General features: G+C 43.8%; 1 protein-coding gene across 2 annotated transcripts in view; it reads left to right on the forward strand.

Moving 5' to 3' along the window:
- Positions 1-24433, forward strand: part of LOC146785310 (dehydrogenase/reductase SDR family member 12-like) — a 242409-nt gene that overhangs the window by 157001 nt on the left and 60975 nt on the right. For both annotated transcript variants that reach the window (XM_085636416.1, XM_085636417.1), the window contains exon 7: positions 16308-16412. In XM_085636416.1, the coding sequence (XP_085492542.1) occupies positions 16308-16412 (105 nt within the window). The remainder of the gene's footprint in view (positions 1-16307; positions 16413-24433) is intronic.

Here is a 24433-nt window from a genome sequence, read left to right on the forward strand (position 1 = left end):
AGGTTTCTATAATCCATAATATGGTTGAGAATGTTTTTTTCCTCTGCCAAGAAAGAGAGTAATAACTTGGACGATAATTCTCAAATGAACACTGAGGATCAAAGTTCTTTAGCGGCTGCATTTCTGTTGGCCAACTGAGCACAACACTAAGTGATCCAACAAAAAAAAACTGAACCTTATCAAGGTGTAAACCAGCAGTGACAAAGCAAACATGTCTAGCGTTTGTGTTCCTGAGTTTGCATGCAATAGCACATTAGAGCCAGAACTATTGGCATTTCCAATGCTTGTTTCTGGTTGCCCATCAGTGTCTACCAAAACATTTCACCATGCTGTGCTCTCCCTAATGCTACTCTGCCATGGTGAGGAGGGGTCAAATAAAGTACAAACAAACTACCCTGCCCAAACTCATACAATCTCGCCTTTGCTTGGGATGATCATTCCCCATACGTGACCTAGTTATTAGTGTCAACACCATATCTCAAACCAAATATAAATATTTTTAATAAGAGAATATACTTGCAAATTGTTTATACATGCAATAATAATCACAGATTTAAATCAATAAGTAAGTATAAATCTCGCTTCTTCAAAAACATAATAAAAGACCAAAAAGAAAAACAAATCTAATCAAAATCTCACAGACCTCCAGCAGTCAGTAAAACCTCATCCAAATGTCTCCACAATCACTCCACTCATACACATACCTCTATAATCCAACCAACTAAAGTAAATATATACAAGGATTGCATCAGGAGGAACAGAAAATATCACCTAAAGTTCAAAACATCAAACAATTCAATACAAAAATACATCTATTCTATGATTAAAAAAAGCAGATTCTTCCCATGTTATAAACAAAAGAACATTTGCATAACATTCAGTTCGATAGATAATACAAAGTTAGTAAATAACTGTCAGCATATCTTGTTTTCCAACATTATCTGTCTTAACGATAATTCCATTAATCTAATCAAATCAAAATCTCCTGATGTTTTGCTGTAATCAGCGCCGACACGCGTTTCGGTGACCACCCCAATATCGCTAACACCTTCTTCAGGGGGTCAAATGAAATATTCTCCTCTTCCACTGGGTTTACAGTGGGGGGGAGAGGAATCGTGCACTAATCATGTTCCTCTGTATATGGTTGTTCTAAATCACAGTGCATTGATAGTTGGAATAGGCTAAATAGACATCCTTATGAGCACACGCTTAAAAGAGGGGCCACTCGCTCCTCGGAATATAGTCCAAATACATCCAATTTGTAGTCTTCCCGGTATTCCCTAAGGTTCAAAATTAAGGTGGGAAGATACTGCTAGGCATCAGGGGAAACAACCTCTCAAACGATGGATCCAGCAAATCAGCATTCTGCACCAAACTCGACTCGGAGAACAACACGAGAAGCTACCTTCAGCCATGCGAGGTGAGAAGGGGAGTGATTATTTTTCTTTAGAAAGACAGTTATTTCAAGCCCTAATGAGTATACATAGCAAAACCAGATTTCCAACATTACGCCCTGATTCAAAAGCATCCCCAGTGCATCTATTTATTACCTACAACATCCAAAATATGCTGCTCTGCAAACAGAGGGCTCCCAGACTAAACCACTGCCTACAACACCAGCTAGGTCACATCTTTGTGTTCCCTACTTGATTCAAGAATCGGTGCCTGCCTCCCTGATGACTCTCTGCCATAAAAAGATGACATAGATGATTAGACCTATCCATTTCCACAGTGAGGCATCAAAACATCAACAAAAAAACTTTGGTTAGTGCCAGTTGCATACCTAACTACTGAAGAGGCTGCTTTGGGAGTCTAAGACCCAACACTTTTTTGATAAAAATGGAAAACCTGTTCTAAGCCATGTGTTTACATAGAAAAATAATTTTACATTCATCCTGACCTCAACAGTCACTGCAAAAGTGAAGGCAGCAGCCAATGACTCTAGCCAATCAAAGACGCAAAGAAAAAAATGAAGTTGCTCTACCTATGTGCTTGTAGTTGTTTGTGTTCAGATTATAAGTTCTTTATTTATTGCACCACAACCAAAGCCCAAAAGTAGTCAAACGTAAGAAACGCACATAAAAGCCTTTCACTGAACAACTGATTCTTACAAATTAGAGATAGGTGCCTAAGAGATGGCTCTCTGGTTCCTCATTTTTCCAACTAGGAACTGGATTTTTACCATCGCAAGCATTAGGACCAAGTGGAACTTCAAGTGCTCGGCTGGACTGTCTGGTGCGTCCATAAAGAAATACAATAACAACGGCCTTCCGCTGCAGTGCATAGATATTTCACACTTCATGCACCGCAATGAATGTACCCCTAAGTTGGCTTTAAAACCATACTGCAAATTAGACAAAACCTTATTTTTGTCCAACCATGAGGACAAACTCGAAAGTATAACTCGTCCCATAATCTTGACTATTGAGTCGATGAGTGATACAGGTCTGTAACAACTCTGATAATTTCTTACCCCTTTTTGAACACCGGAACAATGACAGACCTGGACCATGATTGTGGAATACCCTCTGTTACTGCTGCATTTAGAACATTAGTCAAAATTTGGGCTAGTTTCGCAGGTTCTCTTGTATAAATATCAGCAACATGGTCTGGGCCTATGTGGGCCTCATTTAACTCTTCCTTTAAAAAAATGCTAGATTTACCATACATATCCACCTCATCAGGGGCTGACCCATCAATAGTCTCATAACCATATATCCCCTGGAAATGCTGCACCCAGGCTTCAGGGGTATGTGGCATTCCAACAAACCATTTGCAGCACATGTAAAGTATGGATAAATTACTATCTATCAAAATCTGGCCCTATATTTTGGAATGTTGACCTGAAGAAGTTTATCTCATGTTTCTTTGCTGATAATAATTTTTACGGGCAGTGAATTTCATCTTGTAGGTCTTTCTACAATAAGGCAACTTCATTGCTATTTCTTGGAGTTTTTTCTTGGAGTTTTGTTAAGGGCTAGGAGCAAGCTTTGATGAGTTTTTGAACAGTTTTGATTAAACCATCTACATTCAGGGTGACTTAGCGTTCCCACCTGTAAAGGTTAGGCTTTCACAAATAAACTTACAGGCCCTGTTGCTAGCTGATAACAGTCTATCAGAACATGTAGTAACCTCTATATAGATACAAATATCCTGACTACATGTAAGGTATACATTTCCCAATAAAGTCTGTGGTGTTACCTTGGTCCACTCCAGTCTATACCCCTGATCTACAAGTTTCATGTCCAAAACCTCAGAAACTGTTTTACTCCTAACATCCTTCCACTGTCTCCAATCATGAAATAACTGTAGAGGGTTATGATCACTAAAATGACTCCAAATAACCCTGTGTTGCTAAACAAAGTGAACTAAACAAACTGAGATCAATATATAATCAATGAATTGATCTTCTCCCAATAAATGTTAGGATAACTTCCGTAGGTTCTTCAACCCCTATATTGTGGTTAAGAAGTATCAGATTGTTGTCAGCATGATGCTACTTAATAGGTCACCTTGTTTTGTGTGCTCTAAATGGAAATTGGCATCTAAAGGGGTCTCATCTCCAGTGAACAGGGCGGGGAACACAAGTGGATATTAAAACCCCCCAGTCAAATCACCACAGACTGGGTACATTGTTTTCCCAAGTACCCCTCAAAAAATGTTTTTAAGGCCAATGCATGATCAATAGAGGTGTTCTGCAAATATGAATTGTAAAAGTTTATCACTAGCAGACTAGGTGGTGTTTTAAATATGAAGTTAACCACCAATGAAAACTGTGAGCCAGTATTAACTTGAGACACTTTACAGGGAATATCAAGGGAAACCAGTGTGAGTAAGCCACCCTTGGCTTTGCACCTGGCAGAGGGGATGGCCGGGGAGAAGAAGGAAGTATATCCATCTAAATAAAGAATAGTGCCTGTATCCCAAGTCTCTTGTAATCCCACAATATGATAACCTTTTAAGAAGCTCAGCCATCTAACAAGATGCTGCTTATTGGCTAAGCCAGCAATTTTCCAACTCAAAAGCTTAAAAAAGGTAGTTGTCTTAGAAGTTACGACAGGAACATGACTGGATAGCAGTCCCTCAACACTCCCCTGTATCAGAGGTACATTGGTGTCAGAGTTGGTCAGTTAATCACTGCAGTCAAGCATGCTCAGTGGGTCAAATCTGTTCTGCATCTGTATGGATTTGGTCCCGACTTGCTGACTTGCTTGTTTCCCTAACGATTTCACAAAGGGTCTCTCACAAACATTTGGCGGGTCACAATACCCCAATTGTAAAACCTTGATTCCTGTTAAAGCAGGGCTAATTTGGGAGACTTAGCACATTAATTGCCCAGCACAGTCTGGCTGATCAAAGTTGATGATAATACAATCCCCCTCCTGGTTTTCTCTTAGGGCGCAACCCACTCAGTTCTTCTGACCATGTTAATGTGGGCAGCTCTACGGTCCCCACCCCCATCTGCCGGTTACACCAGTGCCTTACTTTGTTTTTAGCCGGTGGGTAGTTTCACTCAATCCAGGTCTTAGTGGTGGGACTCCAGTAAAGATTGCTACCAAAGGGGTCGATTCAGGAGGGAAGTGTAGGATTGATTCATTGGTCTTTTTAGAGGAACTGAAGAGTGAAAAAAGGCCTTGCCTCCCCTGCCATTTTTGTCACCCACTTCTCTGCTTCTTAAACTGGCTTTTCCCAGCTGATTATTGTATGACTGTATCTATGGGGGTTTAAACCGCCCACGGCTTGAGCTTCTGTCTCCTATGTCCCCAGATGGGATAAATGTATGCTCATTGATTTTACCTCTGGCTGGTTCAATGCCGGACCCATAAAAGGGATAGTAAGGGTGGGCGATTCTGTACCTGTTTGCTATGATGGTCTAAGAGAAGGATTTGACAGCTCAGCACAAGGGCGATTGGTATCCGATCTTAGTTTCAATTCAGCGCTCTTCACAGGGCCTGAATTCATAAGCTTAGACTCTATCAACAGCATTTCCTCAAACAGGCCAGCGAGTGCATTCTTAACTAATAGTTCCAGGTTATTTAACAGCGGTTCAACACTTGACATTATAGAGTTCGATAAACGAGCTAAGCCCTCTTTATTGACCTGGGGCAACACATCTACCTTAAGAGCAGAGCCATCTTCAGTTGTATTAACTTTCCCTGAGGCAGGCCCTCTTTTCACACCCATTCCTTTCTTTTTTTTCTTCGATGGCTGCACCAATTTAAAAGAAGACACACATGGTTTGTGATGAATATCAGCCACTGTAACCCCTGTTCCTTAAAGGGGCTACCCCAGCCTCTCGACTCTTATTTTTCCTCATTTGGCAAACCAAATGGTTTTTAGGTGGTTTGCCCCACATGCCTAGTTCTTCTACAGCCTGGATCTGATCATTTGAGTCTCCCACCACAGAGGATAAATATGAAACAATAGAGGGACAGCCTGAAGCCCACATGAAGCCACTGTGCCAGTAGAACAAAGAGACGTCCTCTTAACCATGTCGTGCTGGGTGGGCCAGTCTTCTCCGGGCTCTGTTGGCTGCAGATGGGCCTGCTCTTGGCCCGGGCATGCGCCTGCGTGTTTCCCTTGCCGTGAGCTGTTTGTGCGCCTTTCTGGCCCCTCCTCTGGCCCGTGGATGCTGGGGGATAAAGTCCCACTCAGCTATCATGCAAAAAGTCAGTGTCGGCAGGGAGCAGGCTGGATTGCATCCTGCGCTGTGGGCTGGCCATGTGCCATTGTGGCCCCTACTCTGGCCTCGGGGTATGCTGGGGGACGAAGACCACCCCAGCTATCGTGCAAAGAGTCAGTGCGGGTAGGGAGCATGCTGAAAAAGCGTCCCACACTGTGGTCAGTCCATGTGCCTTTGTGGCCCCTCCTCTGGCCTCAGGGATAGCCAGGGATGAAGTCCCACCCCAGTTATTGTGCAAAAAGTCAGTGACGGCAGGGAACTGGCTGAAAGAGCATCCCATGCTGCAGGCTGTCCGTGCACCTTTGTAGCATTGTGGTCCTTCCTCTGAGTTCGGGGGGGCTGCTGGAGGAATGTGCGAAAAGTCGGTGCGGGCAGGGAACAGACTAAAAGAGCGCCCTGCGCCGCTTGCTTTCCGTGCGTGTTTGTGGGATTAAGGCCCTTCATCTGGCTGCTGGGGAAGGTGGGGGAAGAAGTCCTACCCCAGCTATTGTGCAAAAAGTCAGTGCGGGCAGGGAACAGACTGAAAAAGTGCAGTGCTCTCCGCTGCTTGCTTTCTGTGCGCTTTTGTGGGGTTGGGGCCTTCATCTGGCCTCTGGGGATGCTGGGAGAAGAAGTCCCACCCCAGCTATTGTGCAAAAAGTCAGTGCAGGCAGGGAGCAGGTAAGGAAGATAAGTGGAGGAGAATGAGCTCCAGCTACTAGTAGTCAAGCCTATTGAAGATGCTATAACCCACACTAGATTCCCTTCAGGGGGTCAACCTACTGGGCTCTGTGGTTCCTATTTTCTGGAAAGTGCTCACTCCCCTGGCTGCAGCAGCAGTTCCTTTCTCATAGGTAAAGGCAAATCATTAGAGGGAGCATTTGTCAGGATCCGACCGACCGTGCCGCGCCACCCGAGAACTACAATACCCATGAGCCCCCGAGGCTCACAGGATATAAGACGCGCGGGCGCACAGGAAGCTGCGCGTAATTTTGGGACTCAGAACTACACTCTTCCTCGGCGGCGAGCGGAGGAGAGAGAACGCGGAACGCCGTTAGGATTACGGCGCTGAGCTTGGACGAAGACTACGAGGAGGACGCGAACGGAGGACGCGAACAGACATTGAGTTGTGCAGGCCATAGGTGCGAGCTGCACCGGAGGCGTGCCCTTACTTGTCGAGGGGGTCTCCTTGCGAGGCACGCACAAGAGGGAGGCAGAGCATCTCAGCGGAGGCTACTGCATCGACCGCCAGGTAAGAAAAACCGCGGTTGGGTGCCCTGATTACCGGAAAGCCGGAGCGGGAGCCAAAGAGGATTGTAACGTCGGTGAAGGAACCGAGTGTGCATTGAAATCCGCCATTCATAGACTATTTACGAGGCACAAATGCCCACGGGGAACAGTGCACCTAGGGAGGAGCATTAGAGACACAGGTACAGGCGGGAAAGGGCCGACCTGGGGGAATAAAGAATCAGGAAGGACATACGAGGGGAAAAACCATCGAGACAATAGGGGTACAGCGAGGGAGAGCTTCTTCATCTCCAGTGGATCTTATGTTTATGACTTTTGGTGCAGGACAAAGTATGCGCCCAGCGAGGCACATCAAGAGGGTCATCCCTACGCTTGAACTATTCATGTAAGGGGATACAAGGAGTAGACTTGCTAGGGTTGTACCTGCTATGTTGCTTGATGTGCGTGACTACAGTTTGTCTTCTTTTGGTTACTAGGTCCGAAGAGGGCATTAAGAGAGCCGGCTGGTTTCAGGTGTTGTGGCTTTTGGTTAAGACAGGTATACATACTTCCTAGTGAGACCTTATTGAGAGTAGTGTTTTGTATTGTATGTTATCCCTGTCTGTTTTGTTGTTTCAGATCCTTTTATCCACTGCTGTCCCTTCCCTTCCTTTCCCCCGCCTGATCTTTCGCACACCCAGTTCCCTATAGTGGTTGGGTGTGGGTCATATCTGGAGGTGGACCATTTTCTGCTGCAACCGGATCCCGCGAAGCTGGGCTTGACAGCATTAGCTGGAACACCTGGGCATACAGAGAGGATAATTAGTGGCATATGCTGTGTATTGCCCTGGTGGCTTTTCACTACCAAGCCACATTACTAACTGGAATCAAGGGTGAGAGTTGAAGGGCAGTGTGCTGCATGATCATCTGCGACCAGGGGACCAATGCACAAAAAGGTTACAATCCTGAACACTGATTCCCCCATATGCAGCCACAGCCCTTCCTTATAGATTAGGGGAAAGGGCAGAGAGAGGACCGGTGGGAGACCAGGGGACACACTGGCCTCGTCAAGCCTCACCCCTTGCTCTCCACATGTGGAGAACCATTTTCTATGATATCTCCTGGGCAGCAGTCAAGGAGTAGGGACTGTGAGGTGAGGATGAGTTTCATTAGAAAAGAAGTATTGGTTTTCCTATGGTTAATTACAGTTCAGAGTTATTTGTTTCCCTCATGATGTGGTTGGTTATAATTGATTATTCTAGTTGAATTACGTAACCTGGAGATATGTAGGAAGGCTCTGACTGCATGAAATCCATGGTTGAATCAAAACCGTTCTCTGGCTTTTTAGTCCAAATTGGAAAAATGTCAATTTTTGGTTTTCATAAATACCCTGTTACTCAAAGGGTGATTTTCCAAATGTCATTAGTGCATACTTTTTAGGTTTGTGAAGATTTGGACAACAGCAGACAGTAAGAGATCAACACGATATTGTGATGAATGCATCTAAAGAACATTAATATAACATGTCTATTAGTAAAAAAACAACATTAAACATGTCTAGTAGAATGTTTTAACCAGTATTTAATTTGTGCTGGTGTTTGCCATTGCTCAAAACTTGTACTCTTATTTTTTTGGGGGGTTGGGACGGTTACACATTTCTAAACAGGGAAATAGGACTGCTATGGAAGAGCAAATCATTTCATAATTAATTCCACCTCCACAGTTTGGTCCGATGCCTTGTGAAGGTCAACACTTGTGACTCACATGGACACCTTGAGAGACGCGTGATTCACAACGTGAGAGAGAGACAATGGATTGCCACTCTGACACACTCATAACATCATCATCTGGACAGACCATGTGCGTCTGCGTGCTGTTCTAACGCCTGCACGCCATTCTAACATCTGCACTTACCTTTGTGAGCCTTCTCAAGGCTACCTAAACCATTGTATCGCATGTGCCTTCCCGCTGAAGCAGTGCACCGGTGACTTGGATGTACGCTGTGCTCGGCTCTGACACAACTCTTCTTTCCATATCACATAGGCAGTCTGAGGGATGGTGTGACCTTCTCTGTCTGACGAGCCCCAGTTACCCCAAAGAACTGCCCATCCGTGCCTTTATCCCATTCTTGATTCCACCTGTCTCAATTGCCCCTCCCCTCCTTGAAGCAGGAAGCGCACTGCGTAGAGTGATGAAGCGCCAGTCCTGGGCCTGACACCAGATTGACACCAAGGGCCCTGGAGGTAGCCTGAACCAAGGAACCACATGCATCTCTAAGCAAGAAAAAGCAACAACAATAAATAACTTTTCAACTTATTCTATTCAGGATTTTTCTGATGTGCTGTATTGGAGTTTGGGGTGGACAGGGACCTGCAGTTTCCTCCCTAGCACTGAGCTGGATTGGCTCAACAGTGTGCCTTCCCTTCATTTTTAACCACCAGCAAACTCTTTTTTTTCTTTGTTTCACTTTTTACATTGGAAGAATAGGCTCAAAAACTCTGGCATGCCAAGTGAAATTCTAGCATGCAAAATGGTGTTGATAAAAAGCCAGAATTATCTCAAGTTACCAAACTAAACATGAGTCTCTTCCCATCTAAGCCTTTTATTGAGCACAGTAAAGGTATGTGTGAACTGGACCTGTCTTTCCAACTCACATACCGCTTGTACAAGTGAGTGAAGGCGTGCACCCCTATAAGCCTTGCTAGCGCATGTGTGGGTGTCAAGCTACACCATATTATTTGTTGCATTTAGCTAGGCCTGCCTTTTTACCCAATAATGCATTGCATCTATGACTTGTAGTTTAATGTTTAACATTGTAACTTGGGGCTCAAAAATCCCAGCATGCAAAGTGCTGATAGCTAAAAAGCCAGCACTGGCTGAAGGTGTCACAAGACTTGAGGCCATTTTGCAACTTTCCATAAATTGAATCCTTAAGAGCTCAATTCCAGTGTGTAGCTATCTTAGTGCGTCCATCAGGTAACACGATCCAGTACTGGTGAGCCAACTGTGCCTTTCATTCTTCTGAAGTCCATGACCTGAGCATTGTTGAAAAAGTATGCCTAAAGGGCTACGCCTTGAAGCATCATGGGCTGCAAAGTTCTTTTTTATCAGTTTCAATTTCTCCTGATTCTATTATTCAAAAAGAATCCTAAAAGAACAATAGGTTACATCAAATAACAATTAACCTATCCAGTTCCTGGGGTTCCAAATAACATTGATAATATGGTTAAAATCACTTCAGAAAAATAATAAAAACAATATTGCCTCCGTCTTTAAGCATGTTAAAACATCAAGAACTAAAAGTGGACTCTCAAAGGCATAGCTTCAACCCCAAGGCTCAAAAGAATAAAGAATTAGGATATTAAAAGTCATATTTTAAACAGAAGCCCACTCTTGAACAGACCTCAAAATAGTTTAGCATTTGAATTAAAATTAGTGCCGGCCTGCACCACTTTAAACTGTTGTCTCTTAAGAATGGGAAACAAGAATTTGTGTGACAGATAACATTTTCGAAATAGTAAAAAAGGTAACGGGGCCTGTGCAGAATTTATATCCCATACATGGGCAACTACGTACACCTGCAGTTTCACACTGTACCAAAGGGAGGCAGAGTTGCCACAGGACATGGGCAACTACATACACCTGCAGTGTCATACTGTACTAAAGGGAGGCAGATTTGCCACAGGGTTGCCCAGTCTGCAGTCAGGAGCATCTGCTCCCATGAATGCAAAACCAGGTCCAAATGGGGCTCCAAACAGCTGAGGTTTGAATCCAGGCATAATCTTGTATGTAAGGTTTCATTAGCTCTGCCTTTTCCCTTGCACTTTGCCTTGTAACGCAGACAATATTTGTAGTCCACCCTTATCCTGTTTTCTCAACTCATGCGACATAAGATAATTAGATGGTCTTCAAAAATTAAGCGCGGTGTCCATAATATATTAAAGCTAGGGGATTTAATCCTCAGGCCACATGATAAACAACCTTCAATTACATCTTTATTGAATGAAGCATAATCATTACAGTAAATTGATGACCAAAGTAATAGTGTTTCTAGTTTATTATGGTTCTCGACATCCAAATCCAACTTTTGATGAATTGGATAGTGTGGGCTGGAAACTGGGATACCTAGGATTCTCATACAGACCCTATTCTTCTCTACTTGTAGAATACTGACATCCTGATACCCCCAAATGCCCACTTCATAAGTCAAAATTGGGATGCATTTGCTTTTATATATTTCCAAGACAAAGCTAATAGACTTTTTTCCCATATTTGATGTTAAATTGAAAATTGACACTACGGCTTGACTAAAAAGGGTAGTCTTATTAGGAATAAAGGGAACCCAGGTCCTAGAATAATCAAAGATAACAACCAAATAATGAAAATGATTTGTCCTTGCTAGTAGTTTACCCTTGATGGCTTAAGAGCTGGTCTTCAGTTTTTTTGGCCAAAAAGCTTTGAAGAATGTTTAGGGATTTCTCTCCAAGTTTAGTTGCTCCATGAAGTCTACAAAATCATCAAGCAGAATTTTAAGACCATTAGGAGTTCTGGCTTGTTGGACCACGTCATCTGAATTTAGAAGGATGGGAACAGGCATATTTTTAATTACTGGCATATCCTGCCCTTTCTTAATTAATGCAACGTTAAGGCCATTAATGTACAGCAAGAACAAAATAAGGGCTAATACACTGCCCTGGTGAACAGCTCACCTCAGTGAAAAAGGATACATGTGGTACCCACCATCCCCAAATCTTACAGAAGCAGAAAGATCAAGATGAAGGCACACAAAAAATCCACCAGCCTGCAATTCAGGCCCATTTAAATAAATAGTTCCCACAGCTTTGACCTGTTAACGCCATCAAAAGGGCAGGAAAGATCGATAAAGGCTATGTATAGCGAGTTGCACTTAGCAACTTTATATTTAATTATCAGCAAGTGCAAGTTGAAGTGTTGCACCAGTGTTTCCAGGCCTGTCCTAAACCCATACTGTACCTCGGACAGACGCTTAGCATCATAGCCTATCAAAAATGGTTATACCAATTATTTTAATGTAGAGTCTACAATCGAAGTAGGATGGCATCATTTAGGATCCTGGTAGTTCCCCTTTTTTAAACACTGGTACAAAAATTGATGAGCACCAGGACTGGTGGGACCTGATGTTGCAAGCTCCATCTATACTATTTGTTAGCAGGGGTGGCAAGAATTCAAGATTGTCTTTGGACTTCTCCACGGGGATTCCATCGGGGCGTGTGGTCTTTTTAGATGGGCTTTTAATTAATATGTCCTTTACCTCGTCCAAGACAAATGCAATATTAAAGGGAAAGGTAGGGAGCTCTGAGTCTCTAACATTGTTAACGCTATCTGGAGCAATAGATCCTTTTAAATTGAGTTAACTATTCTTCAGGCCCAGTATTCAAACTCTGGTCCTGCTGAGGTATTTTGGAGAATTTATTTGAGTTTACTACCTGCCAGAATATATTTTTATTTACAGAGCTTACCAACTTCTATCATGTTTCAAACTGCAGGTCAGCCATCCTTGTTTTCATACCTCCTTTATATTCCCTTCTGCAAAACACAATTTCACCCCTATTCATTGAGGTAGATTTTAGTGCATTTCGTAACCTGGCATTTGCTTTTCTACGAGGCACGTCAAACCAGGTTTTCTTTCTCTCGCTCGCTCTCTCTTCCCCTCTCGCGCTCTCCCTTTCCCTCTCTCTTCCACAATGGCATCAGGAATAAGGCTCTTATATTAGCACTCAATTTATCATAAGCCTGAGTGATAGAGGAGGGGATCGTGTCATGGGAGAGTCCGATATTAACCAGGTTTCACTGGCAAAATATTTTTTTTTGTTTCTGACTGGTTCCATGCATCCACCTTTGTGTGTTGCGAATGAGGTAATAAGAGGATATTGGTCACAAAATATGCTCACTTGTATTCCCCTCTCCCTTGTATGTTGTTAGTCAAGTTCCGCGTGACACAGATGTAGTCAGTCAAATACAACCTTTTCCTGGCATTATAAAGGCCACAACAGCAGGTAATTGCTGTTTGGCCCAGAGTCTGAGCATCATCCATCATATCAATAACATCAAAAGGGCTTATCGCTAATAAATTTGTTGTATCGCCCAAATTGACATTAAAGTCCCCCGCTAACAACAAATTATAGCATTAACCAGCCTTGGATATCTATTCTCCATCCCTAAGTTAGTCGTATTGAGCAGAATTTGAGGCAACTCTTTAGTGGGAATGGAGATCGATGTAGTCAATGTGGTGTCCCCAACATCAGGAGATGCCACCTCTAATTTCGAAGTTTCATATCAATGATTAAGGGTCGGATGTATGACCATTAATTGTATGGGCAGACGGGTTTGCGACCCGTATGGGCATGCAAAATGGGCCCTGGCCATGTACAATTCCTAAGTAGCCAGTCGCAATTTATTTGCGAAACGCTATTTAGGAATTACGAATCTCAATTAGGAAGGGTCGTTCCCTTCCTAACTGCATCCACAAATCCATGTATGAATGTTTTGTGACCGCAATTGCAGTCGCAAAACACTCACAAATTAACACCCTCTTCAAGAGGGTGGTAATGCAGTCGAAATTTGGAAGGGGTCTCCACTTTGTGACTGTCTCTAAAAATATATTTTAAGGGCAGGCAGTGGTCCCAGGGACCTCTACCTGCCCTTAGAAAATGAAACAAAAACGTAATTTTTTTTTAACTGCATCCCGTTTTCCTTTAAGGAAAACGGGCTGCATTTTATTTTAAAAACTGCTTTATTTAATAGCAGTTCCAGACATGGTGGCCTGCTGAGCTCAGCAGGCCACCATACCTGGGAGGGCCTGTTTTTCCCAATGGGCTCGCAAATTGCGAGAGGCTCATTAATATTATTGAGCCTCGCAATTTGCAACCCCATTGGGAATCACAAACCGTGTTAAACACAATTTGCGGGGCACAATTCTGCTGGTCGTACATCTGGCCCTAATTTCCATAAAGGAGATTGAATTTGGCACATACTACGTCTATGAGGTCACATTGATTACTTAACAATCCAACTACAGTGTTAGTTTACTGGGCTGTGGTTTTGATCTCTGTCGCTGCTGTCCTTGATTTCAACGTATGTTTCCTGCCTTTCACAACTTGGTTCAAACTCGTAGAATGGGGCGTGGCATCATTAAGGACTGTATCAGGTGATGGAAATTCATAAGGCCCTATAGTATAGCCAACCCCTGCATGATAAACTTAACTAGTGCCGAAAGTGCAGTTGAGCGCAGTGAAGGTAAGGCAAAGGTAGCCCAGATGCGTCAGCTGGGAAGGAGAGTCGCCTCTCTGCCAGTTCGATTGACTTTGAAATAACCCCACAAAGCTCATTCAAAGAAACTGTTAATAGCTGTTGTCTTTTTGGGCAAAGTAAATTGAGTTGTTCCTGTCTTATGCTTCCCCATTTTCTCTATGAGTTCCAGTAGTGTTAGCAAACTTGTAAAATACTTGGTGAAACCCAGGGATCGATCATCAATGGCTCCAAATTCTTAAGTTTAACAATACACATTAAATGCAAGCACAAAGGCCCAATAAAAGTATCCAAAGCATTTCAATATCCAAGATGAAGTCCTGCAGTTAAGAGTTGGGGCCCATCCTGGAATGTATGACCGTTTTCCGCATGTGTTTATCAGGCATGCCTTGGGAATTCCGTCATTGGAATGAACGCGTGCTTAGCATGCATTCGATCTGCACGCAAGTCGGTATAATGACTTGCCTTAGGGGGGTGCTGGATTTCGAAATAGTTTAATATACTATTCCAACTCTAGTCCGCGCAACAGCAGGGAAGGTATTGGACTTTAATTCCAACACTATTCCATCAATGCACCCCCCTAAAGCAAGTCGTTGTAACGACTTGCGTGCAGAACGAATGCGTGCTAAAGACATGTTCGTACTGTTGCCGGCACTGTGAAGGCACTGCGTGATTGGAGCCTCGTCCTAAAGGACGTTTTCCCCCTAGCCTGGCCTCTTCGGTCAATGACTGGTGAAGACTGGCCTGCCCATAGCCCATGCTGTTGCCCGGTCACAGCCAGCCCATGTCCTACTGGGGAGGCTGTGTGGCTGCACTCTGTAGCAAAGAGAGGGGCCCTCCTCTGTCCCACTTCTCAGCTGGCAGGATCTTCCGGGACTCCAAGTGCTACAACAATAATCAAGAACTTCTCGTGCTGGGGGCTGTGTGACCGCACTTTGAAGTGCAGAGAGGGGTCCTCAGCTGGCAGGGTCTTCTGGGACTCAAGTTCCGCTAAAACAATCAAGCACGTTCTTATTTTTAATTACATGGACAGCATTGGTATTGAGCAACCCTGGCTTAGAAGAGTGCAGGTGGCAATATACTAAGAATAATCTTTGGACCTGCAAATAAATTAGGTGGCCAACTGGTGGTTCCTGTCTTCTCTAACATGTATGTAAAAGATGTGATGAGTTGGCGCACAGACGCAGATAGTGAGTAGCTAAACAAGATCAATGACTGGGTGCAGTTCAGTGGGATTTTTCTACATTGTGGAGAAGCACTGAGATGAATTAATTCCAAGCTTCAAAAGCATTATATCAGGCAATTTGTGTCCCTACTCTTGTGTGTAACAAAGAATTGCAATTACTGGATGTCGGTCGGAGGGTTTCCGACCGACATCTCCGGTTTCAATTCTGACTTCCGACTGCCTAATAACAATGAAGGCAGCCGGAATTGAAACCCGCCTGTCATTCCAGCTGGATTCTGATGGGCTCAAGGAGCCAGTCGGAAGCCCCAACGCAATCCCCTAAGGACGGCGTTTCCGCCATTGGGATTTCAATGTTGGTTTCGGACAGGCTTTCCATGTCGGGATTTCCAACATGGAAAGCCTCTTGGAAATTTGGAATGGTATTGAGAATACTGCATCATTGTTGTACTATTTGGAAATGTCCGATTGTTTCCTCCTACACGTGCCATCTATTTTGGAACAGTAAAACAATCATATTTAATGCTATATGATTCAGTGAAATTCTCCACCTCCTTTTCTTCCCATGCAATGACAATGTACAAAAGCAACAAACAAGCATTTGGAAAGTCAATGTCTGTTGTGAGTTAGGGCATTAAATGCCAGACGTCTTGACTTTGCCATTGCTTGTTTCTAAATGAAGTGCCAGTGACGTGGTGGGTGGTTATGTATTAAAAATTCTATAAACACGTACATGTAGACTTCTGTAATCTCATCTGGCATCAAGTGTACCAGTTTCTAGAGTATTCTAGTCTTTACATTGTGCATGATGTTTAATTGCAGTTAATTTTCAACCTGCAAATGAATCCATTAAGCTCATGTGATGAATAATGTCTCTTCACATCTGTTACCTTTGTAATACTTTACAGCAAAATATGGTAATCAGCATATCATTTCAATTTCTTATAGATAACTGTCTCTTCTGGAGGAATGCTTGTCCAAAAATTAGAAGTGGACGACTTTCAATGTGAAAAGGGAACCTATGATGCAACTCTGATTTACGCACAGAACAAGGTGTGTATGACTGCAACAAAATTAACAAATGACGTGCACACTTTATTCACTTTAGAACTACATTTATTTATTTTGATATCCTCTAGAGCTCTGCAATACTCAAAAAGTTGAACACGCGGACACACACACCCCCCTCAACCCCCCTCCCCATGAGGACCAGATGTACACCTTCTATTTGATACCACTAAGCATAGTATGTGGCATTTTCCCTCAACTGATACCTGTAATGACTCTCACAGTATATGCTGGGGAGCCCTGTATCTGCTCCACTTGTCCTTACTGCCCACTACGCCTCTCATCCGTGCCTGCAGGGAAAGCAACATGTTTTTTAGGACACCTGAGACGACTACAGCTGCGCTCTCTATAACCACATCCCCAGTTGGCGCAGAGCATGGCATTCAGCAATGCCTTGCCCCAGATACCCCTTGCCCTAGTAACTACTACTGGGAAGGTGTGCAGCTTTGCCTAGCAGACAGAGGACACTGCCTTTGACCATTCCTTGCAACTGATATTTCTCTCTCTTTACTCAATTGGCTCAGAAAGCTGTGTTGCCCCGAAGGCATAAAGAGTAGATTTTGACTATGCCTCTGCCTGTTATACCAACTCCCAGTGATTTTCCCCGGCAACGTAAACCCGCAAACATAGAACGTGGCCCTCTGATATGCTTTGAGATAAACAGCGCTTCTCACTTCGCCCCCTGTGAAAAGCTTCTGAAAATGCCTGTCTCTACATGGCTTAACTCTTGGCTCTCTATATCTCACCTCAATGCCACTGTGCAAGCTGCCTGTGACTTCAATTCCCACAGGCCATAAGGACGGCCCTTCAGACATGCCCTTAGCCCAGCACTTAGCATGGAAGGCTGTGTGCTAAATGTTTAAGGGCCTAGATATAGTATGTGGCCAAAACCCATAAAGTATGCGGACCATGCAGTATGCCCATTGCCCAATGTGCACAGATGAATGCCATGTACAGTGGGTTCAGGAGGCATCAAGGGTGAATGCAGGGTATGCTAAAAGACATTTCTTTGCCTAGAGCAAACAGTGGGTTCTGGGGCGCTAGAGCAAGGCTCGCATTCTCTTGTCTATATAGACGAAGGCTATGTGCAGCATGTTCTGGGAGCATAGGGACTGCTCAACAGCTGTAATAGGTTACACACAATAGGTTTAGGATGAGAAGTTCTTTGCAAAGACCAAGCACTGAAGCCAGAACCCACTCTGCATGATCAAAGATGGTGATGTAGACAGAGTCTAGAAGTTTGAAATACCAGTTGACAGTGAGCATGTTTCTTGCTTTCTTGTGGTTCAAAATATTTAATTTAAAAAAAACAGAAACATTCACAGAGAAGACTTTCTTAAGGGCTCTGGTCTGCACTGACCTAAGGCTTCGGAGCCAACAACACTCGCATTTGCAGGCACTGACCGCACTCAGCCGTTGAATACAAAGATACTTAATAATACTTCATAAGCCTCAGGTCCCCAAAAAACTTGTCACAAGAGAACGTTTGTTATAAAAACTCCTCTAAGAAAACCTGAGAGGGCCTTGGGCTTGATGTAGTCAAAGAAGTGTCCCATTCTGTTTCTATGGGAAAAAGCACGGATACATAAAGACCCTTCTATGCATGATGCAAAATCTAAAAAAAGCACTGAAATTTGGAAATTATGGTTAGTAGAGCAAACATAAATTCTGTCAAGTACACTGCTCATAAAAAAACGTTACAAATGTTAGCGCTTCGCTACAAGGACATTTTCAGAGAACATAAAGTGTATCGTATGGATCAAATTTCCAAGACTAAGCCTGGTTAATAAATCACATACATTCAATGACGTGAAGCACATTAGGGTCCACTGGAGGGCTAGAAAACCCAGCACAGGCTTATTTAAAGTCAATGGTTGGCAGAAGTCCAAAATCAATCAACTAAACAGCAAATCGTGATCAGAATGCGTATGCTTCAATTAATGTGCAGGTAATATGCAAATAAAAATCAATAAAGTCTCATAGTTTAGAGGACAATACAGTATAAGGATGCCTCAAATTAAAGACGAGAGAAAGTCTAAAGCCTGCTCTGTCTCAGCCTCAAGTCTGAATCAGTCTTAGTGTTCAGTTCAACTCCACACTTTATTGAAAGGACATTTCAATCAGGTTAAAACAAGATGATACAACTGCATGGTCCACAGATTCTCAAGTCTGAATCAATCTAAGTGTTCAGTTCAGCTCCGCACTACATTGAAAGCACGTTTCTATTGTTTCACACCCCTACACGTTGTTCTCAGGAAAACAGTCCAATCAGGTTAAAACAAGATGATACAATTGCATGGTCCACAGATTCTCAAGGCTTTCTCACTAAGAAGCTTCTAGCTGCATCCTTCAAACTTACACAATGCAGGTGTCTTCTTGAGAATGCTATTCATTAATATATTCCACAATGATTACAACGAAAAGAAAACATTTCTAAACATAGGAAGTAAAGGAAAGGAACAATATGTTTAACAGCACTGGAAATTCCGCTTGCCTAGAAATTAAATTTTCACACGTCATGAAGCAAGATACAAAAATCTAGTGTGGCTCACCACACACTAGTAATGTACTACGCCCACTGAGCTCCTGGCGTGTGGCTAGAACAAGACAACTTGAAAGACCACTTGTAATGAAAAGTATCCATGTCCCACCATGCCAAATCTTACTGAGGCTAATGCAACCACACTCTTGAATTAGCCAAAGTCTGTGGCTTTGAGGTCTTATGTTAAATGAGAGTAGTGTACAGTTGTTGAATTAAAACAACTGACTGCCTAAGCCTTTCCACACTTTATCAAAGATAGAAGAAAAATGGATTGGTATGTTTGCACCATATGAAATAAATGTACAAGTTCATCGAATCTGCTGTCCTCTAAAATGTTGAATCAAGCCATGCTTTAGCAAAGTTGTAACTGCGGACAAACAGATGTTTATATTATATGATTCACTACATGGAATGTTTTCAATTTCCAAATAAAGAGTAAAGCTGTCCATTTACAAACCATCCGGGAAAGCACTGAGCCTTAATTTTCTGCCACAAATTCTCATTATTATAGATCATCCTGAAGAAATGTGGGTTTATTCTTTTTTTTTTTTTTAAGAATCTTTATTCGGTGATTAAAAAACACCATAAAAGCACATATATATATACATGGGTAAAAAGTCATTAAACATTAATCGAGATCCTTGTACAGAGTTAGTGCAAATAGAGATACCGACATACAGGGTCATAAAAATAGAAAATCCAAAGTCTTTCATTCCTCTCCCCTAGTCATCTTTAATCGGACCGCAACCTTAATAAAATTCATAATACAGCACAATGTTAGTGGATCAGAGGCTTTTTGCAAAAAGACTAATGCGTCCCTGGCACGTTCCTGTTGGGCTTTTTTAAAAATAATTACAAGAAATCTGCGCCTGGGCATAGAAAAATAGGGACAGAGCAAAACAAAATGGAGGGAATCCTGCGGAGACCTGTTGTCGCAGCCGCAGGGTCCCTTCTGCTCAATTGACGTGGTGAAACCTGCTGGTGAGGCCAACATAAAAGGAAGTAAATTCAGTCTAAAACGGCACATAAGAAATCTATCCTGTGCATTATGCACAAGATACAGATAAGGCTCCATACCCTCCACACTCTTTACCAAATTATGAGCCCTCACCGTCTTTTTAACACCTTCAGCCTCAGCTCTACATTGGGTTTTCCGCTCTAGGAAAATTTCCCCTACTTGTTTCTTGTGCTGGGCTGAAATTGTTGTGGGGTTCGTGAAGAGGTTTCCAAAGCCTAAATCTTCAAGGGTGTTTCTTACATATTTAAGCCAGGGGATGCGCATACAATGGGTCCTATCTAAGCAGTCCAATAAAATTTCTCTGCTTAGATGCGCATCTGGATTAACCCATATTTTTAGCCAGGCCATAATTGGCCTAAGTTTTAACAAGTCATCCAAGTATGGTCTCCCTAGCTCCCTATGAGCTATGATTCCAGCGGTACTTGGTGGTGCCCTCAGGATAGATTTCAGATATTTGTTTTCTTCCTGTTGGATTCTAGTGGTGTTCACAAAGCCCCATACTTCTGCCCCATAGATTACTTTGGAGCATGATACGGAGCCATACAAGTTCATCACCTGTTCCGGGCTCCATCTACCTAGCCTCCTTCCATATCCAGCTATAGCCCCATTAGAGGCAATCATTTTGCTACAACGTTCCGCCACTAGAGAGTTAAACTGCAAAACACCATCAAAGGTTACTCCAAGATAAGAGAACGTTTTGACCTCCTCTAAAGTATGGGTGCCTATTGTATAAGTAAATTTAGAGGAAGGTTTTTTGCCGGCCAGGAGTACATATGATTTGCCCAGGTTGACAGATAGATCCAGTGTACTCATGAACCTAACAAACCCGTCTATCAGGATTTGTAAGCTTCGGGGTGTGCGTGCAAGCAGAACCGCATCATCTGCGTAAAGCAGAACAGGAATATGCCGCGCCCCGACCCTTGGGGAATATGCCTTTAACCCCAAAAGGAACTGCTCCAGGTTATTGATATAAAGGGAGAACAAAAAAGGGGCAAGAATGCAACCTTGTCTGACTCCACTCTTACAGGGAAAAGAGTCAGACAATCTTCCCTCCCTATTAAATCGAACCTTGGCCGTGGTGTCGCTGTGTAATTCCCTTAATATGGTAATTAAACCACTCTCAATCCCCATGCTTGACATCATATCCCACAGCTTTCCTCTATTGACGTGATCGAATGCTGCTGCCAGATCCATGAATCCCATATAAATGGGTTCATCACTGGCCAGAGTATATTTGGCAGTCAGCATGTAAAGGTTCAGGCATTGGTCACTGGTGGACCTCCCTGTCCTAAACCCGTATTGAGTGTCCGAGAAGATGTTATTCTCTTCGACCACTCAGACAGTCTGTTGAGGATTGCCCTACCCAAAAGTTTAGCCGATACGTCAATCAGGGAAATGGGCCGGTAGCACTTGGGGTCATCCCTATTGCCCTTTTTGAAGATTGGCACGATGATCGCTTTAGACCAGGATGGCGGCAGGCCACAAGTGGTCGCAGTATTTATGACCCTGGTCATCAGCGGGGCCCATAGTTCTATATTACTAAGAAACAGGTCAGGGGGAATTCCATCCGGCCCCGGGGCTTTATTTTTAGTCAGACCCTCCATCTCTGCAGTAATCTCCTTAAGAGTGAATACTACCGAGGGAACCTGACTTGTGGTTACGGGTGACTCTACATGGATACCGGGCTCATGGTTATATAGACCCCTAAAGTGTGTGACCCACTGCTCCGGGAGGATGTTAACCCCTATCTCTGGGGAATCATTTTCTTGAAAGGTCGGTTTATTAATGATTCTCCAAAATCCCGCTAGATCCCTTCTTTCGCCTGCCTCTCTTAAGTCTGCCCAAGCTTCTGCCTGCAGGGCAAGTTTCCTCCTTTTGGTCTCTTTTTTATATTTTTCTCTGCATACCTTGATTTTTTGAGGGTCCTTTGGTTTTAGCTTAAGGGAGCATTTCAACTCCCTCAATGCCTTAGAACAGTCTTTATCAAACCACCGGGGATTTACCAGATTACGTGTGGGCGCACTGGTCCTAAGTAGGCCATCGACCAGGTTAGCGATCTGGTCAAATGCTTCCAGTACCCTTGGTCCCTGGACTTCTAGGTCTAGACAGTCGTTAATGGCCAGTAGGCCCTTGTCACCCAAAATTTTATAAAACTTTACCCCATCTATTTTGGACCATTTCAGTCTCCTACCTTGATCTGTGACCCTCTCCTCAATTGAGCGGTGGACTCTAGTTCCAGCACCCACCCTATACGAGAGCATCAAAACAAGGGGATTGTGGTCACTGAAACTGCTCCAATCTATCCCTACACTGATTATTTTGCTTATCAGGGATCTCGAGGCCAGAATATAATCTATAATAGATGAGCAACCCCTGCCCTTGAAAGTTGGTAGAAGTGTACCATCCGACTGTGGGTCTATCATATTAATGGTATGCTCTAAGTCGTACTTAAGCCGAAGCAACCTAAGAGCCAACCCAGTAGGCGTATGAGAAAAATGCGGCCCCTTCTCCATTGGGCATTGTGACCAGTCTGTGTTTACCTTGACCAGTGCCGGACAGAGGTGGCAATTAAAGTCTCCCACTAAAAGCAGCCCGTGCGGCGGCCCCTTATTTTGGAATGTTGTTTCTTGTCCCAGCCTATGGTCTAGTTCAGCTAGTAGCGGGATATGGTTGTTTACTATCTCAGTGTTATAGATGTTAAAAACAGAAAATCTTAACCCCTTTCCAAGGAACCGAACTACCTGAATCCCATGTGAGTTCCAATCTGGGGAGGACCAGGAGCCTGGGAGGTCTAAATCTACGTAGATGGACAAACCGCCCATTGCTCTCCCTGATCTGGATTTTTGGGCAGGGACAAAAAAACACTTGTACCCCTGTAGATGGTAATTATTCACCAAGGCCCATGTCTCCTGTACACATATGACTTGAAATTTTCTAATAAAATCAACCCATTCCTTGCTATTAAATTTGCCCGCTATGCCTGCTACATTCCAGGAGATGAATCTCACTCCCTCTCCCCTCCGTCTTGAACCCCCCTGGGGCCTTGATGGTATCTCCTGTATTGACCCTTGCGTAGCCAGCCCATGTCCCCCTCCTATACATTCTATGGCTGTAGCGTTAGGTTCAGCAAACATGGAATTCCCCACACCACTCGGTAGAGTTTGCTGAGCCTGAGAGTTTTGCTCCTCCACCACCTCTACCAAAACGCCCTTATCCATGTAACCCTGGAGGACATTATCTGTTTGTCAATCCACCCCCTCTAGACCGTTCAGGCAATTAAACCGGTTATAGGTGTACAAGGGTGGTTCTGGTCGGCCAAATAGTGGCCTAGGGTTGAATGCCCAGTGTCTCCCCCTCCTGCCAACCCTCTCCCAGTTGTCATGAATTTGGGGCGGCTGCAATGGGACTGGAATAATGGGGAAAAAGAAAGATACACAAAGGGTTTGGATAGTGGATTCTCTGGATCTATTCTTCCCTTGGCATATGTAGGACACGGTTCCTGTGTCCCTAAAACTCACCAATATGCAGTCCCCTATTATAGATTTGTATGTTCTCCCCACCCATGGCACCCTTCTTACCATTATGATTTCGTTATTAAGGTGTGTCGGGAGGGGTCTGTTTATGTTTAACCACTTAATAACCCTACTTTTCAGGGCACAAAAATCCTCAGTTTCACCTTCTTCGAGTGGGGGGACACCCGCCATGACTACAGTGAAATCATTAGTCTCTGGGGGTAGGTTAGGTCTGCGTGGTCTCAAGGGAAGCTTCATTAGGGGAGTCGGTGTGGTACTATCTACCGGCTGTGCCGGATGAACAGGGCCTGAAGGAGGAGTAGGCATGTTAGAGTTAAGGGTTTAGTTGGTGCAGGCTTGGGCCTTAGGGGTTTTAGCGGGGCCGCCGCATTTGCGGCTTGTGGCGGGACTAAGTTTGCTGCACTATTTACAGGCTGTTGAGGGGCTATTGTGGCGGGGGTAGATTCTAGATGCCTTCCCTGATGACCAGCCGGGATTTTCAGACTACCTAGTGTGGCCTCCAGAATAGTTAGTCTGATCTCAATCTTTTTTATACTCTCGCTAATCGGTAGTAATAGAGACCTTAGCAAGAATTCCAGATTTCCAAGCGGGACAACAGAGAGGGGGACATTAGCGGTACTAGTTCCTATGTCTTTTATCAGGGCGGGAGCTAAATCCTCCCGGGCAATAGATTTGGGGTGTGATTCAGCCGGTAATTTCGCTGCTAATACTGGGGGTTTTGAAGATTTCCCAAAGTCCGAGTGAGAGATCTTGGGTTTACTCCTTCCCTGGGCTCCCTTCGATTTCCTCCTACGTTTATTAGGAGGGGGCCCCGGTGCTCCTTGTGTGGTGACTGGCTTGGGTTTAGCTTTCCTAGCCTTAGAGGCTGGGGAGGGTTGGGAGACTAAATCAATGGTCACCCTTGTAGGGCTTG

This window comes from Triturus cristatus, chromosome 11, assembly GCF_964204655.1.
Source record: "Triturus cristatus chromosome 11, aTriCri1.1, whole genome shotgun sequence".
NCBI classification, from domain to species: Eukaryota; Metazoa; Chordata; class Amphibia; order Caudata; family Salamandridae; genus Triturus; species Triturus cristatus.